This window comes from Rhipicephalus microplus, chromosome X (genome assembly GCF_043290135.1).
Source record: "Rhipicephalus microplus isolate Deutch F79 chromosome X, USDA_Rmic, whole genome shotgun sequence".
In the NCBI taxonomy this organism is placed as follows: domain Eukaryota; kingdom Metazoa; phylum Arthropoda; class Arachnida; order Ixodida; family Ixodidae; genus Rhipicephalus; species Rhipicephalus microplus.
In genome coordinates, this window is record NC_134710.1 from 283,636,810 (window position 1) to 283,654,737 (window position 17,928).

Sequence of the window (17,928 nt, forward strand, 5' to 3'; positions counted from 1 at the left end):
TTTCCATGCGTCCATCCATCTGACCATGACTACCATCTGATGCCACCGCGTGAAGTGAATGATACAATAGGCTGGTAGTTGTTTTTTTTTGTAAACAGTTGCGTGTAAAGGGAAGCTGCCTTGTCCACAAGACTTGTGTGAAACCACGTTCAACTACGCCTCTGAGCTGTTATAAAAGATACTCTCGCTGTGAACACTCGATGCCAAGATGCCTCTGCTGAACCTAATTTGTGCAAAAGACGTGGTTATTGTTAAGAACAAAGAGGACTAGTCAAAGCTTAGCTTTCGGAAGTTAGCCGATGCGGTTAGCGTTTTTCTCACTGGCTGCCGTGGCTAAGTGACATCCGAATTTACGCCTTGCTAGAGAAGTATCAAATGTCTTCAATTTTTAATCATTGTTTAGTTGCCCAAACACACATTTTCAGTTTTTCCGCTTGCCTGTGTCGGCCTAAAATTAAGGTGTCTGTTCTGGGAAATGAGTATTCATACCCAGGCAGACATCTGTTGAATTTGTACATTAAGATGTCTGTTCAACATCGATAATTGCTAGGCTTTCATGTGCCAAACAAGATATCATTTTGAGGTACGCTGTAGTCTTCGTATCAAGATTGTGACCGCTTTGGGTTCTGCAATGCGCACATAAGTCTTGGTTCACGGGCGTTCTTTTCATAATTCAGCCCCATCGAAGGGCGGCCGCCGTGGTTGTTAATCTATTCTGCGCCCTCAAGATTAGCAGCGTGACACCACACGTGCTATGCTGCCACGGTGGCTTGCTTGATCAACGCCCCGGTGCATACATGACACGAACAGGGCGTACAAACGATGCCATAAAAAAGAAATGCAGCTACCACTTACTCTGCTTTTGTTTTGTTTTACTGCAGATATTGGCAGCGTGGTATCGTTGCAGCACGAACTTATGAATGACGGCATGTCAGCCAGTACTACCATTAGCCAAACACTCAGCACGCATCCAGAAAAGTTAGGACGATGGAGCGGCCATCACGGCCCAGAACTGTCCCTTTGATACTATATGCATAGACGCAGTCCACTTTGCAGGGCCTCTCTGTTTTTGGTGCTTTTTATGTCATATTAGCCTTCGGATAAAGGTATTTTTTCTAAACCACAGTGCATTATTTCTGGCGCAATGGCTTTTCGAGCTGCTAGTTCCAAAATGAAGCGCGCCTCTCAGAGCGGTACACTGCGGCCGGTCGTCTGTGCGCGAGCAGCTGAGTTGTTTCGCGACTCTCTACCAGGTGCTCTTTTTCAGCGCACCGCCTATTCAACGCTTGTTCGCCATATTGGGAAGAGTTAGGGATGAGAGTTCATAAAGCTTGTCTTACTAACCTGAAATTCGCGGATGACATTGCCTTGATGGGTAACTCAATGGACGAATTACAGCTCATGAATACTGATTTAGACACGGAAACAGAGGAGTTAGTCTAAAAATTTATATGCACAAAACTAAAGTAATGTGCAACAGTCTCAGCAGAAAACAGCGCTTTGCGACTAGTGGAAAGACGCTGGAAGTTGTAAAGGAATATCTCTTCTTAGAACAGGTAGTAACCGTGGAGCCGAACCATCAGAGTGATATAGCTATAAGAATAAGGATGAGTTGGATCACAGTCGGCAAGCATTCTCAAAGCATAAGTGGTAATCTGCCACTAACCCTCAAGAGGAAGGTACATAACAGCTGCATCTTGCCGAGCCTTACCTATGGAGCAGAAACATGGAGGCTTACAAAGAGAGCTCAGCATAAATTGCGGACAACACAGCGAGCAATGGAAAGTAAAATGATAGGTGTAACCTTAAGAGACAAGACTAGGGCAGAATGAGGGAACAAACAGGGGTTAGGGACATCATAGTTGATATAAAAAAGAAGAAATAGATATGGGCCGAGCACGTAGGCAGGATTAGCACTGGTCATAAAGGGTAACTGACCGGATTCTCAGAAAAGGCAAACGCACGAATGGGAGGCAAAACATTAGGTGGGCCAATGAGAACAAAAAGTTTAAAGACATAACATATTAGCAGAAAGCACAAAATGGGGTTGATTGGCAAATCGCGATAGAGGCCCTTGTCTTGCAGTGGGCGTAGTCAGGCTGATGATTATGACCTTTCAAGCTATATTAGCAATTGATATTGCTGATGATATAGCTGTTGATTTACAGACGTATACACATGTTCACGGGAATAGATACCCTAGTCTATCGCAGCTACGAAATTTTGTGTCAGTACTCCTTTAACATTCTTCTGTAAGTGCTTCAGTGTGTCATGCAGTGAGCGTGCCTTGTGCTCCGAATCGTGTCCCCCATACTACATCGTATCCCTTGTGTGTTCTTCCCCAGCATGTCGAGCCTGCACCAGGCGGCGCTGCAAGATTGGTGCACGTGATGGGGCTCCTCCTCAACCTAGAAGCACACGTGCACCTCAAGGATTCCAGGGGCGAGTCTCTTTCGCGCACTTTACTTCATAGCTAAGGTTTCTTCATGAACATCTCAGGGTTTTAACCTGGTTCAAAAATTCAAGGATTTGAGCCCCGACACAGTGGTTTAGTGGCTAAAGTACTCGGCTGCCGAACCACAGGTCGCAGGATCGAATTCCGGCTGCGAAATGGAGGCAAAAATGCTGTAGGCCCGTGTGCTCAGACTTTCGTGCACGTTAAACAACGTCAAAATTTCCAGCGCCCTTCACTACAGCATCTCATATTCATATGGCAGTTTTGGATCGTTAAGCCCCACATATCGTTATTAGGTTAAGGAACAGACTTTGAAAGAGTGTTTAGGAGCCACGAGTGGCAGACAGGAAATGACAGAGCTGCTGCTAGTACGGTATGTGGCAAGCTGAAGTCTTCCCGTGGTGTCAGACTTGTGTCGACCTGCCACTGCGAGGCCACCCTCTGTTTTAAGTTTGTGGTGATAAAAATATCAATGTATTCACAAGCACTACGACACTGCTTTTAGGGTGTGCCACATCAGTGTTTTTATTTAGTGTTACAAGTTGAAAATGTGGAAACTTCGCATCAGTACTCACTTAATTTGTATCCGGCAGATTTTGTCCGTTTTTTAAGTGCTACTTGTCTTTATGCACCACTGATTGGAATTCATGCATCTGATTAAACCTGCCCGAAATTCTGCGCTTATGAATGAAGTACTGTTCTGTCATTATAAGGTACTATCATACTCAATCCTCTTATGCCCGAAGGTAACTAACTATGCCTTGGCGAAATTGCGAAACTCACAATCTTTGCTTTCTCTTGTAAGGTTCATTTCAACAAAAAAATGAGTAAAATTTTATTTGATGCATAACTTAGTAAGCTTCCATTGAATTAGTTACATTGAATAAATATGTAACTAAGTGTAAACTATTTAAAAAAATGACAAATATGCAACAACTGCTTTTCCATGAACTTGTGAGAGCTTTATTACCTTTTCTTTGTGGGCATTACTGTATATTAAAAATATCAAATGTCACGCAGAGTGGGCATGGCAGCGCACGCATTTGGCACATTTAGTGTATCAGCATTCACAACACTGTCATCCGCTGTTTGCTTTTGCTTCACTTGTTCATCAACCTCGTCGCAAGACACCGGCCTCCGAGATTCGGCGTCGGAGATGCGATCATGCAGCACCTTGAGAATGTCGATCTGCGCTCTCGAATTGCTCTTGGCATCCAACTTGGACATCAGGCCTCTCAGTCCGAGCAGGAATAGTGTGTCGCTGTCTCCGGCATCCACTCTCAATTCAGATTTCACTGACGGTGGCTCACCGATAGCAGTTGATGAGGACGCCACCTTGCTGGCAACAGTCGTGAGGAACCTGCACCGTCAAATATGAGAGCGGTTAAGGCCTGAACACACGCACCCGTTGCAGCGCGTCAGCCCTTGAAATTTCGCCACGGCACCGCGCCTTCTCTCTATGGAGAAAGTGAGCGTGCAGCTTCGCCGAGCCAAGCATCCTTTCTCTATAGAGAGAGGGTGCGGCGCCACGTCAGAAAACCAAGGGCTGCATCGGATGCGTGTGGTCAGGCCTTTAGTGCTCCGTAAGATTGATATTGCTTAAGTGGGAGTAAGCTGGGATATATTTGGGCCACAGTTTTTTGTTCAATGTCAAGAACACAGCTTTGTGAGTTCCAATTAACCTAGGAAAAAAATTGGCCATGTATCTGCGTACTTCGCTGGAAATGTCATCGAAGGACGATAGTCTTCTGCCGGCCTTGTTTCGTGCATAGCACCCAATTTTCAGCTCACCTAAAAAAGACTAAGGTTCAAAGAATCGCCAATGTATCTATGTACTTTCTAGTAAAGGCACTCACCACCTATAGTACTTATGTATTGATTTTGTGCTTCAGATATGCGTACTATTCGTTTTTTATCAAAAATGTTCACGAGTATGAATGCAGCAGCAGTTCAGAATACCTGGGCGTTCAGCAAGTGTGTATACTTTAGCTGGGTGGCTGAATCATGTGACAGGCAGACAAACAGAGAGACAGACAGAATGAAATTCTTGTGTTCAAGTATCCTAAGAAAGACTTTTGTCTCTAATAAAAGCCTCGCAGATCCTTTACGCTTTGGCCTTATTGACGACTTGAAGGCGAGAGCCACCCGATGCAGATATTTATTCATGCATGTGAAAATATCACATGAATGCTTTTTTTTTTGCATTTTGTCTCTTCTATATATGCGTATATGCCACAAAGAGAATGTCGACGCGTATGTCACACACCTCTAAACTCGCTTGAGAGGAACGCCAGAGAGATTTTAATAGTTATGGCATAGTAAAGAATAAAAAAATGGGTGAAGAATCTACTTGGCACAGGTAAGCGACATTCGAATATATTCCTTTTCTTCCAGTAGGAAGTTGACTTTTCATCGATTTTAATGGCATTCCATTATAGTCACAATTACTCTACTATGTAAATGAAATGCCCTCTCTGGGTCGTGAGGTTGAACAGACTTGGGATCGAGCGGCGAGTGCTGGAAACTTTGCGGGGTGGATCGCTCCTTGCGTTGTCTGCTGGTCGCACCGTGTTCGCATCTGTGCGTATATGTCGTGCACGTCCTGAGAAGGAAGCTTATTCGGTTGTGCTAGCATGGTGTCAAATGATTGTACATTTGCCTATACAATATACATGAGCCTTCCGCTTTCTAACACTTGTGCACATTCTAATAAGGGAGTATGTGCAGGTATAGCCCTAGGTTTAATTGTCTTACCATCCGTTCGCCAAAATATTTTAATGCGGGTGCTGTTTTGTCCCTCATCGCCTAGTGCAATCGTCATCGTCCTAAAAGAAGAGTACTGAATTACGAGATGTAAATTCAGTTTTTAGCTACACCGTATTGTAAAGTTTTTGATGCTTTCGAAATTCTTGCGGTACCGCAAAGAACTAATAATTATCTGCAAAGCTCGTTCAGTGATAAGAAAGACCTCAAGCTACGTATTTCTAAAGTGGCACACTTATTAATGGAAACATAGTAGCAAAGTGCACAGAATTCATTCAATTACGCAGAAATAAAGACTTCCATCTTTACTATTTTATGTTTGTAGCCACAAGATGAAGAAGTAAATGAATAGTTGTCTCAGTAGTACAACACTATCTTTACTGTTGTGTATGCAGGAAAACACAAGTTAAACATGTGCAAATGAGGCAAAAAAAAAAGCATCGAGCCCTGTGTCATACACGACTATGACCAAAGGACAGTGGCCCATTGATTTGCAGATTGTGCTTCTCATGCACATGATAGGAAAGCTAGCCTGGTTTTGTGCATTAATAAAGCAGTGGAGGTTGTATATATAACCACCAGATTGCGGTCATTCCACTTTACTATTCGCCGACAGTTGACTCAAACCGTGTACAGCAAAGCGCCGCTGTGTATTCTAGCATACACGCCGCTGACTGCCTATCACAAATGCACAGTGGTGTTAACTTTTTTTTTTCGGCGAATAGCGAGGACGGTTTCAAAAGTTGCTAAATTTATCCAAAAGATGCAAAACAATGATGTTAATGATTACAATAACTTTTTTAGTCATTCTTTACTTGATAGAGCACGTGAGGAGAATGTTTTTTTTATGTAACCATTATTTTAAATCAGTTTCTGTACTGATGAATGAAGTTAGACTGCGCTGCTACTTCCTGGCTACACCACTTTGAACCGATGAGCAGCTGTAGTCTGCGTGTTTGCGGTGAAACTTGAGCGATTCACCGCTTTGCTTATCGCTAACTGAAACAAAGAGAGTGATAGAAACAGCCACACAGCACGCTAAAGATCGCAACTTCATAATGAGCTTGGTCCCACATGCTTTGGCTAAATTTAATTGAAGGCCATTCCGAGCAACGCACTGTTTTCACAGTTTTCCAATTTTCTACATCTGTTTTCGAAACACTTCATCTCAAAATATGAGTCTCCCAAAAAGTCGCTAAGACTCCAAAGAGATAGAGTTGTCGCTGGCATGACTGAGAACAGGCTAAATTTATCGACTTTCTCGCTAAATTAACCCACTGCAAACGCGAAGACGGCGCTGCTACTCATAGCCCCATCGTAGCGAACATACTTTCTCTAGCTTCATTATATGTTGGCCTTACCGGAATACTTGTGCAAAGCTTTGCAGTAAAGTTTTTCTAGTATTAGCAGCATTCTCGTCCTATGGTTCTATGTATGTAATATAACATTATCTTGTCATAGGCAAACAGTGGTCAGTAAAGCAATAATTCATCTAGTTACCTTCACAGCGCCACCTCGATAGCCGCTTCTTGGCGTTCTTGCTTGAATTCCTCGCTGTCGCATTGCTTAACTTCGACTTCATACTTCCCGACACCCTCTCCCTCGTCCTCTTCTTCTTCGTCGGAGGAAGATGACCCCTCGGCAGGCGACCTCCAGCGTCGCAGCAGTTGCAGCCCCTTTGGAGGTAGTCCACGCTGTCGCCCCTTGGTCCACGCGGTTAGTGACGCTACTGGCGGTGCTTTCCCGCGCTCGCCTCTCGAAATCATCTTGGATGCCGATCTGCCCCTTTTCTGCCTTCCCCTAGTGTTACTCCTGATGCTGTCAGCGCCGCATCGCCGTAGACCGCTCTTTCGGCGTTCAGACTTGGGCGGCTTTGAAATTGAGGCCTTCCTTCGCGGTTGCCCCACGGCTGCAAACTGCTCCGAGTTGGGGGCCGAAGATGGTGGAGCACCTGCTTCGTCTTCGTCCATGAAATAGTTGTTTTTCTTTTTTGAGTAGGCAGGGCAGAAGGTAGAGGTAGAGATAAAAGATAAGTGAATATAGAAAAATGCAATAGAAAAATTCAGCCAGTTACAGCCGTAATAGCGTCCAGTCGCAAAGCTCTGATGATGAGGAAGAATTTTGGTACAAAAATGTCGGTGTCAACATTTCGTTTTAAATAAGTGAAGAAAATCTCCATCGTTTCGCCGCCAAAATTTTTCGAACATCGTGATAATCATAACTTCATTTTATTTATTTCTTTACTCATTTACCCTTCTGGTCACAGAACTTATGTTGCGCTTACTACTACTACTACTACTACTACTACTACTACTACTACTACTACTACTACTACTACTACTACTACTACTACTACTACTGCTGCTTCTGCTGCTGCTGCTGCTTCGATGACGACAACACATGATAACACAGCTAGGACAGCTTCACTGCAAAACACTTTTTAGTTGGTATGATTCAATTATAAGCTACAGCGCGAGCGAGTCAAGCTCAACATTGAAGAAAACAGTTGAATCAGTGGGTTGTGCGATCACCAGAAAATTTCAAACATCCAATCGAGTTGTGTCCCATTCAATTTTCGTCTCATTTTAGGGACAAGAAACATTTGCACAAAAATTCTCGCTGAAGTCAACTTTCTGAGAAAAAAACTAAAAAGAGAAAGAAGAAAGAAAGAAAAACCTTGCCCGAACTTTGGCTTCAGCGACATTACCTGTGACCCGATGATCAGAGGTTAGATCACGTCTGCGCCGGTCGCATTTCGATTGAGGTGAAACGGCAGACGCTCGTGTACATTGCGATGCCGGTCCATGTTTAAGAACACTAGATGTGATATCGTGGTTGTGGGATGTAAAACCTTACATATTGTTAATACTCTAGGTGATGTTACCTGTCAAACAATTTCTCGTGACATTTATTGCACACTTCAACATGCGAGCTATTCTGATATTCAAAATTTCCCTCTGTTTGTAGATTACGTATCTTCTGAGCCTGAGCAGTAATCAGCGGCAAAATGCTACATAATATTTTTGTTGCTTGTCATTACGTGTGCGCTCTACCACCTGAAATGTTACTACAATAAGTAGCTGTGTTTGCTTCCTAAATCTCCTGAAGACTATATGTATATTTATAGATATATATACATAAAGGAAATAGGCGTATACCTAAGGGCTCGTTTTTCTGTGTTCTAACACAATATTAATGAGATCTAACAGACAATAACGCCAAAGAATGTATCGGGGAAATTATTAGAACCAATGTAATGTAAACAAAAACAAAGAAAAGTGGGTGAAAAAATGATAACTTGCAGTGAGCAGGAATCAAACCTATGACCTTGGAATAACGTGTTCGATGCTCTAACCATTGAGCTATCATGGTGGCTATCCCCCAGCCACTATATTGGGTTTATATGTGAATTGAAACGTCGGAGTGTCAGTCAGCGCTGTCTGTAGCCATGGCGGCGAGTGTGGAACACCCTTTTATGAGCCTGTGTGGCGTCACGTAGCACGTGAACTTATTACGAGCGGGTAACTGGCCAATAGTCCCTCGTATACAACCTAACGGCACCAAGTCTGCCAGCAGCCTCGCCGCGGTGGTCTAGTGGCTAAGGTACTCGGCTGCTGACCCGCAGGTCGCGGGATCAAATCCCGGTTGCGGCGGCTGCATTTCCGACGGAGGCGGAAATGTTGTAGGCCCGTGTGCTCAGATTTGGGCGCAGGTTAAAGAACCCCAGGTGGTCAAAATTTCCGGAGCCCTCCACTACGGCGTCTCTCATAATCATATGGTGGTTTTGGAACGTTAAACCCCACAAATCAATCAATCAAAGTATGCCAGCACGAGACCCTCGTTAATGAATAAAGGAAAGAACTCCCACGTTTAAATTCAAATATACACCCAATAAAGTGGCTGGGGGGATAGTCGCCGTGATTGCTCATCGGTTAGAGCATCGAACGCGTCATTCGAAGATCGTAGGTTCGATTCTTGCTCACAGCAAGTTATTTTTTCACCCACTTTCTTTTCTTCTTATTTACATTACATTGGTTCTAACAACGTCCCTGATACATTCTTTGGTATTATTGTCTGTTAGATCTTATATATTATATATATATGTATTATGACGACTCGGCTGTACCAGGTTTATTGGCGGTGAACTCGGGAACGAACAAGCGCAACGGACCCGAAGATGAGGCGCACGTTCAAAGACGATGATGATTGTCAGCCAGAACAGGTGAAGATTATTGACTGCTGTCCAGATGAGGATGAAGCGCATAGTATATGCCTACACTAATTCCCCCCACGTGGAAGCGGCCAGCCTGGCCACTGCAGGCGAGTAGTCAAGGTGACGAGGAACGTTGTGTAAAAAGCTTCATGCGGGAAATGTGTACAATTTCGGTGCTGTGGTAACTGCGTTCAGTTGGCACGACAAAAGGCGTCACACGATAGTTGAAAAGTGAAGTCTGCTCTAAAACTACATATGGGCCAATAAATTGAGACTGGAACTTGTCGCACAGACCAGGTGTATGAATTGGTGTTAATAGCAGCATCTCGTCACCCGGTCGGAATGATACCAAACAATGAGAGGCGTCGTAGACCACCTTTCTTGTTTGTTGCGTCGTTTCCGTGTTCATACGAGCGCGCTGGCGGCACTGGGCAAGGCGAAAAGTATATTCTTCGCAGGAAGACGGTGATGGAGGGCCATCGCTGGTGAAGAACGAAACGTCGATAAAGAAAGTAGATGAACGTCCGTAAACAAGATAAAATGGTGAGTAGCTGGTTGTGCGCTGAACAGCGGTGTTGTAGGCAAAAGTAAGGAACGGTAGAAGTTTATCCCAGTTTCTGTGATCCGGTTGAATATACACGGCGATCACGTCGGCAAGGGTTCGATGAAATCTCTCGGTCAGATTATTTGTTTGAGGGTGGTAGCTAGACACCATTTTATGTGTAGTACTAGAAACGCGAAGACCTTCATCTAAAAGCTGTGATAAGAACACTTTTCCACGGTCACTTAGAAGTACACGAGGAGCACCATGGCATAGAATTACGGCCTGAAGGACGAAGTCAGCAACGTCCTATGCTGAACCAGTAGCTACTGAAGTTGTCTCGGCGTAGCGTGTCAGATGGTCTAAGCCGGTGACTATCCATCTGTCTCCAGCGCCAGTAACAGGAAGGGGCCCATAAAGATCGACACCGACAACCTCGAAAGGTGTTGTAGGACACGTCATTGGCTGTATGTATTTGACCAGCAGGAGAAGATGTCGGAAGTTTGCGAAGTTGGCACGGAGAGCAGGAACCCACATTGCTACACTGGTGGAAAAACCAGGCCAATAAAAGCGGCTTCGAATGTGGTCGTAGGATTTTGTGAAAGCCGAGATGGCCAGCAGTCAAATCGTCATGAAATGCGTTAAGTACATGATGCCGAATAGCACGTGGCCGAACAGGTACCCAGCGTTGACCGTCAGGATGATAAATGTGACGATACAGCACACCGTCTTGAAGCTTGAAGTGCTCGAATTGTCGAAGGAGCCATGCATTGGGTGGACGCGTAGCTCCTGAGAGGTGGTCTATAATGCGCCGACAGTACGGGTCAGCTTGCTGGCGAAAACTGAAGGGTTGGTCATCGTCGATTGGTGGCTGGTACAGCAAGGCGAGCAAGGAAACAGAACTGGGAGTCACGTCCACACTGCTGCCGTCGGAGATGGCAGCTGGAGTGTCGAACGAAGCCGTAGGTATAGGGCAACGAGAAAGAGCGTCGGCGTCCTGATGTTTTTTGCGAGATTTATTAATAATCTCAAACTGATACTCCTGTAAGCGTAAAATCCGACCCAAGCGTCCGCACAAGTTCTTCATTATAGAAAGCCAGCATAAGGCATGATGGTCCGTTACGATGGTGAATTGACGGCTGTACAGATAAGGGCGGAACTTTTGTATGGAAAAAACTACAGCGTGGCACTCTTGCTCAGTGATGGTATCGTAGTTCTTTTCGGTAGACATAAGCACTTGGCTAGCGTATGCTACGAACCTTTCTCGTCCAGAGTTATTGCGTTGGAGGAGAACAGCACCTATGACGCAACCGCCGGCGTCAGTATGCAGGAGTGTCGGGGCAGTGTCATCAAATTGGCAGAGTACAGGCTCTGACGTGAAAGCTTCTTTCAATAGTTCAAACGCCGACTGACATTCTTCGGACCACACAAAGGGTGCATTAGAAGCAAGTAGTTTGTGAAGTGGCGCAGCTATTGAAGCAAAATTTAGCATGAAGCGACAAAAATAGGATGCGAGGCCAATAAAACTTCGCGAATCCTTAGGTCTTGTGGGGCGGGGAAATGGAAGAACGGCAGCAATCTTTTCAAGGTCAGGGCGAATACTTTTTTGCTCACGACATGACCGAGAACCTTGATGGATTTGGTGGCGAAACGGCATTTCTTGGTGTTCAGCTGCAGACCCGCACCGGTGAGGCAAGTTAGGACGTCATCCAAGTGCCTCAGGTGCTGAGAAAACGTTGATGAAAAGATGATAATGTCATCAAGGTAGCAGAGACACGTCTTCCATTTCAGACCACGCAAGACAGTGTCGATCATGCGTTCAAACATCGCGGGCGCATTACAGAGTCCGAAAGGCATCACGTTAAATGCGTATAAGCCATCGAGGGTTGCAAATGCCGTTTTTTCTTTGTCGTCGTCGTGCATGGGAATTTTTCAATATCCCGAACGCAAATCAAGGCTTGAAAAGTAGTCGGCGCCTTGTAGTGAATCAAGGGAATCGTCAATGCATGGCATGGGGTATACGTCTTTCCGTGTGTTGTTGTTAAGTGCCCAATAATCAATGCAAAAGCGCACGGAGCCATCTTTTTTTCGTACCAAACCAACAGGGAATGCAAGGGCTAGTTGATGGACGAATGATTTCTCGTTGGCGCAAGTCAGCGACGTTTTCCTCGATGATTTTTCGCTCAGCGTGAGACGCGGTACGGGCGGCGATGCACAATAGATGTTCCCTCAGTCTGAATGCGATGCGCTACAGTGGTAGTTCGGCCCAACGTCGAGGAGCAGATGTCGAAAGAATCGGCGTGTTTTGTTAACAAAGCAAGCAACTGCTTTGCCTGCGTAGCTGTTAGGTCATCACTGATAAGTGCTTTGAAGGGGGAGGAAAATCTAGGCTTAACTCATAGAAGGGTCATTGGTAGAGGCTGGTTTAAGTGGCGTGACGCTGACAGGCTCAGCATCCACAACACAGACTACTGCAGTGGCCTCTGGCAGGAGAACTTTCTCCTGTGTAACATTCATAGAAATGACGAGCGCGGAGCCATGGTGAAAATGTACGACACCTGATGCAAGGGCTATGCCTTTAGCAACGCAAGTCGACGAAGGGGACACCAAGACGTCACCGTGGTCGATGTCCTTAGAGGTCAGGGTCACAATGCGGTCTTGATGTGGCGGTAATTCCAGATCTTCGCTAGCGAACAGGCGTAGTGGCTTGTAAGGCCTTCGTCGAACATGGAGTCCGTATTAGTTAGGTGCAGAATCCGTTTACCACAAAATATATATATATATATATATATATATATATATATATATATATATATTTATATATCTATACGTGCTATATGCAACGTGATACCATGTCTAAATTCACATATATACCCAATAAAGTGGCTGGGAGGATAGCCGCCGGGGTAGCTCAGTGGTAGAGAATCGAACGCATTATTCGAAGGTCGCAGGTTCGGTTCCTGCCCCCGGCAAGTTATCTTTTCTCCCACTTTTCTTTATTCACATTTACATTACGATTCGGTCTAATAACTTCCCCTATACATTCCTTGGCATTTTTGTCTGTTAGATCTCATATATATATATATATATATATATATATATATATATATATATATATATATATATATATATATATATATATATATATATATATATATATATATATATATATATATATATATATATATATATATATATATATATATATATATATATATATTGCTTACATGCTTGCGGCAACAAAGACGGTGATAGTTGGGCATGTGCTTGAAGGTCTATGGAAAGGACGAAAAAGAACTGGCTTGCGTGTCCTAATAAAAAGAGAACAACCTGCTTGTGGTACCTCTGTCTCCACAGCAAGACCTCTGTTTTGATGTTGTGACACTGTTGTGGGTGCTAGATCCTACAAAATGATGCAGGGGAACCTTGCTCAGACTCGTTCACCTAAGCCAGAGACTCAACCCCTCATCATCACTCCGGTGCACCGATTCAATCGGTGCCTACTACAGCTCAGCCCGGAGTTCGCACCTGTTCCGCTTCTTACAAGCATGGCAGCTCCTACAACAACCGAGGTTATTCATCCATCGCAGACAGCTTTTCGCTCACGGGTGACTCTTGAACATCCTCGCGTTCCTAAAATTTTTTGTGGGAAAGAGTATGAGTATGTCGAGAACTGGCTCGAACAGTTCGAATTCGTCGTCACATCCAAGAACTGAAGTGAAGAACAGAAAATTGGTTGTGCATATTTCGCACTGAAAAATAGCACTTGCATGTGGTATGAGTACCACGAGGCTACTTTCCAATCTTGAGAAGATTTCCGTCGAAAGCTACTCGACACATTCCTGAACTCGGACCGACGGGATCGCGCACAGCAACTAATCAAAGCCCAAGTACAAAAACCCAATAAAACAGCCACCATGTATGCAGACGGTATGATCTGTCTGTTTCGAGGAGCCGACCTGACATGCCAAGGCGAAGAAGGTGCGCCACCTAATGCGGGGCACTAAGGAACCGGTGTTTGCGGGCCTCGTACGAAATCCGCCTACAACAGTAGACGAGTTCATAAGAGAGGCGACCATCATCGAGTGCGCACTGAAACAACGATGCCAACACTTTGACAGCCTGCCGAACCATACGGCAGTAAATGTGGCAGCTCAGAACTCTGCTGTCTGCGAAAGTTCGCTGCGACAAAAGAGCAGGAAAACACTGCGTGAGGAACTTCAAGCCCTCTGGGTTCCTCCTACACAAACGCCTATCGCATCTGTTGCCGAAATCGTCTGACAGGAGTCGAAGCAAAGCTTTACACAATCCGCGCCAAGTCCTGAGCAACATCCAGCGAGCTATGCTGATGTAGTTTATTGTCTTCCACTGCCATTTGAGGCGACGCCCTTCCAGCTACAACCCGCTGCCGCGGCTTGGTGGCAGCGGGATTTTATGACTACCACCAGTTCGCCGAACTGACTTATGGCGCACGGCCGACCGTCGACCTATTTGCTTTCACTGCGGAGAACCAGGTCACATTGCCCACTATTGTCGTCATGGTGATTCCGGGTTCATCAACTTTTCTCGTCCCGCTTCTTTCTGCTTTGAAGATCGTCGTGCCCACAACATTGATCAACTGAACAGCCAAGCAACTCCATCGCGTCGCTGACAATCTGCATCGCCTGCCCGCCACACTTCCCCAAACCATCGAAGCTACGTGGACATCACCAGAGGCCGTTCGCCTAGCCCACGCCGAGGAAACTAAATGCTGCAACCTCTGGTGGCGAGGTTGCCAATTGTCGAAACACTGCAAAGTCCCCCTACTCCTGCAAAAAGATCTAAGGAGACAAAGAAGACAAATACGATGACCAATACTAATGCCAATGAAGTGGTACGTGCCAATCTTGTTGTTCTCATAGATGGACATCAAGTCACAGCACTGGTTGACACTGGCGCGGATTTCTCGATCACGCAACAAGAGCTTGCCGACCACCTTAGAAAGGTTAAGACACCGTGGACAGGGCAGCGCATAAGGAGTGCTGGTCGTCAGCTGATGACTGCCATGGGTAAATGCACCACTCGACTTCACATAGGTGATTCGAGCTTCGTCGCCACATTTGTCCTGTTGCCAGACTGCTGTAAAGACCTAATTTTGGGCATGAATTTTCTTAAAAATCTTGGCGCTGTTATCAACATTTCTGAACGTATGGGGACATTTTGCCAACATTCGTATGTTGACAACAGCAGTGACGAACCACGCAGCTGTTTTCGAATAACAAAAGATGTGACGCTCCCACCGAGGTCCTGCTGTCTCGTGTCAGTGTCCTACGGGTGGCCTTGCTACAAGGATGTTATAGCGGAGCACATAGTTGCGCTTTCACTTACGCAAGACATTTCCATCGCGAGGGGCGTTCTGGCGCTTAACGATGGACAGGCAGAAGTGCTCCTCACTAACTTCAGAGATGAGCGCCGTCAAATCTAGAAAGGCACCGCAAGTGCTTGCTACGACGATGTGGACCAAGGCGGGGATTGTTTTGCCTTGCAACCGGATGACACGACTGTCCTCGCTTCGACAACTTTGTTGGCAGACATCTGCTCCTTGTTGCCGCCCTCTGATAGAAAGCGCCTGCTTGCACTGATACACTAATTTGAAGAATGTTTTTCGTCTACGTCAAAGGTCCAGCAAACACTATTGACCAAACACAGAATCATTACTAAAGACAACACGTGATCGATTCGGCAGAATGCCTACCGTGTAGCTCCGAAAAAACGGGAGGAGATTCAGAAACAGGTACAGAATATGCGAAAGCATTACGTCATACAACCTTCTAAATGTGTTTGGGCATCACTTGTGCTTTTGGTCAAGAAAAAAGATGGCAGCTTGCGCTTCTGCATATATTATTGCACGTTGAACCAAGCCACGAAAGAAGATGTCTATTCACTGCCTCGCATGGACAATTCACTTGATCGGCTTCGTCATGCGCGTTATTTTTCATCAATGGACCTACGAAGCGGCTACTGGTAGATAGAGGTCAACGAGTGAGACCGTGATAAAACAGATTTTGTGACGTCCAATGGCCATACAACTTTAATGTGCTTCTTTTTGGGTTGTGCTCGGCGCCAGCCACTTTTAGTGTCTCGTGGACACCGTGCTATTAGGCTTGAAGTGGCAAACGTGCTTGGTCTATCTGGACTATGTTATTGTATTCTCAGAAACATTTGAGGAATATCTAAGCTGTTTATTCACTGCCCTCCAAGCCATACGTTCGGCCAGCCTTGCTTTAAAACTGAAAAAATGTCATTCTGCTTTCAGTGAGTTCAACTGCCGAGGTCACGTTGTCAGTCGTGGGGGTGTTCGACCTGACCCGGCTAAAATAGACACCGTAGTGAAATTTCCTGCCCCACGCGACAAAAAGACCGTAAAGAGCTTCTTAGGGCTGTGTGCCTATTACCAACGATTTATTGAAGACTTTTCACCTACTGCGGCACCACTGACACCACTCATACGTGAGGACGTCTCCTTGCTTTGGGGCGAACAGGAGCAAATGACATTCAATGAAGTACGGCATCGCCTGCAAACACCTCTAGTTCTTGCACACTTCGGCCAGAAAGCCCCTACAGCACTTCACACTGACGCCAGCAATGTGGGTCTGGGTGCCGTTTGGCTGCAGTGGCAAGACGGCTGTGAAAATGTAATAGCCTATGCCAGCAGAACCCTCTCACGCGGAGGAGAACTACTCAACTATCGAGAAGTGTCTCGTCGTGGTGTGGGGGCTCATCGAATTCCGCGCATATATGTACGGCCGCCCATTCAAGCTTGTCAGTGATCACCACTCTCTGTGCTGACTCACTAACCTTAAAGATTCATCTGACCATTTGGTGCACTGGAGTCTAAGGCTTCAGGAGTTCGACATGACCATCATCTATAAATCTGGGAAGAGACACACAGACGCCGATTGTCTCTCACGGTCGCCTGTTGAGCCGGTCACTCCAGATGACGAGAACTTCGACGTGGCATTTTTGGGAGTTATCAACACGACCACTATTGCAAAAGAGTAGCGCAGTGACCCTGAGCTATTACCACTCATTGATTATTAAGAAGGACGACGTCAAGACGTGCCATGGTTATTTGCTAAAGGACTGCCATCTTTTTGCTTGTGGAACGATATTCTCTATAAAAAAAAACTTCTCTCCAACCAGCAGCATCCCCTTGCTCGTCGTGCCGGCATCCCTTCAAAAAGAAATTATGGAAGTGTGTCATGATGAAGCCACTTCTGGTCATCTAGGCTACACCCGAACATTGTGTCAACTGACACCCAAGTACTACTGGCCAAAGCTACCTGCTGCTGTTAAACGTCACAAGCAAACATGCACCGACTGCCAAAGATGCAAAGTGCCTTCCAGTAAGCCAGATGTCTCTTACATCCAGTCTAATCCCCAAAGCTGTTCGCCCAGATTGGGATGGATTTCCTGGGCCCATTGCAACTTCCACTGCAGGGAACAGATGGATTATTTTTCTTCTGATTGCCTCTCTCGTTATGCGGAGAATAAATCTATGCAGGGCGACACAGCAGCAAAAGCCACTTCAATTCTTCATCGAAAACATCGTCCTTCGACATAGTGCTCCAACAGCAGTGATCACAGACAGAGGACCTGCCATCACCACACAACTTTAGGAGTTGGCTTTCATACTCAGTGGTAAGGCTCACTGAAAAACAACTGCATACCATCCGCAGACAAACGGACTGACGAAGCACCTCAATAGGATCCTTACATAGATGCTCTACATGTACGTTGACACGGAACTTAAAAACACAGTCTGATTTATGGTCGCGAAGTGACGACAACATTGGACGCAACGTTGCCGCATGAGTGTGACGACATCCATACAAACGCCGATGAATTCACTCAGCGCGCCGAGGAAGCCAGACAGCTTGCGTGCGTGCACATATCTCATTAGCATCATAAAGATGC

General features: G+C 45.6%; 1 protein-coding gene across 1 annotated transcript in view; it reads right to left on the reverse strand.

Moving 5' to 3' along the window:
• Positions 1-3,395: 3,395 nt before the first annotated feature.
• Positions 3,396-17,928, reverse strand: part of LOC142776146 (uncharacterized) — a 28,732-nt gene continuing 14,199 nt past the window's right edge. Inside the window, exons 4-5 of the mRNA XM_075879251.1 lie at positions 6,719-7,203; positions 3,396-3,815 (exon numbers count right to left, since the gene is read on the reverse strand). Of these exons, the coding sequence (XP_075735366.1) occupies positions 6,721-7,203 (483 nt within the window). The 3' untranslated portion in view covers positions 3,396-3,815; positions 6,719-6,720. The remainder of the gene's footprint in view (positions 3,816-6,718; positions 7,204-17,928) is intronic.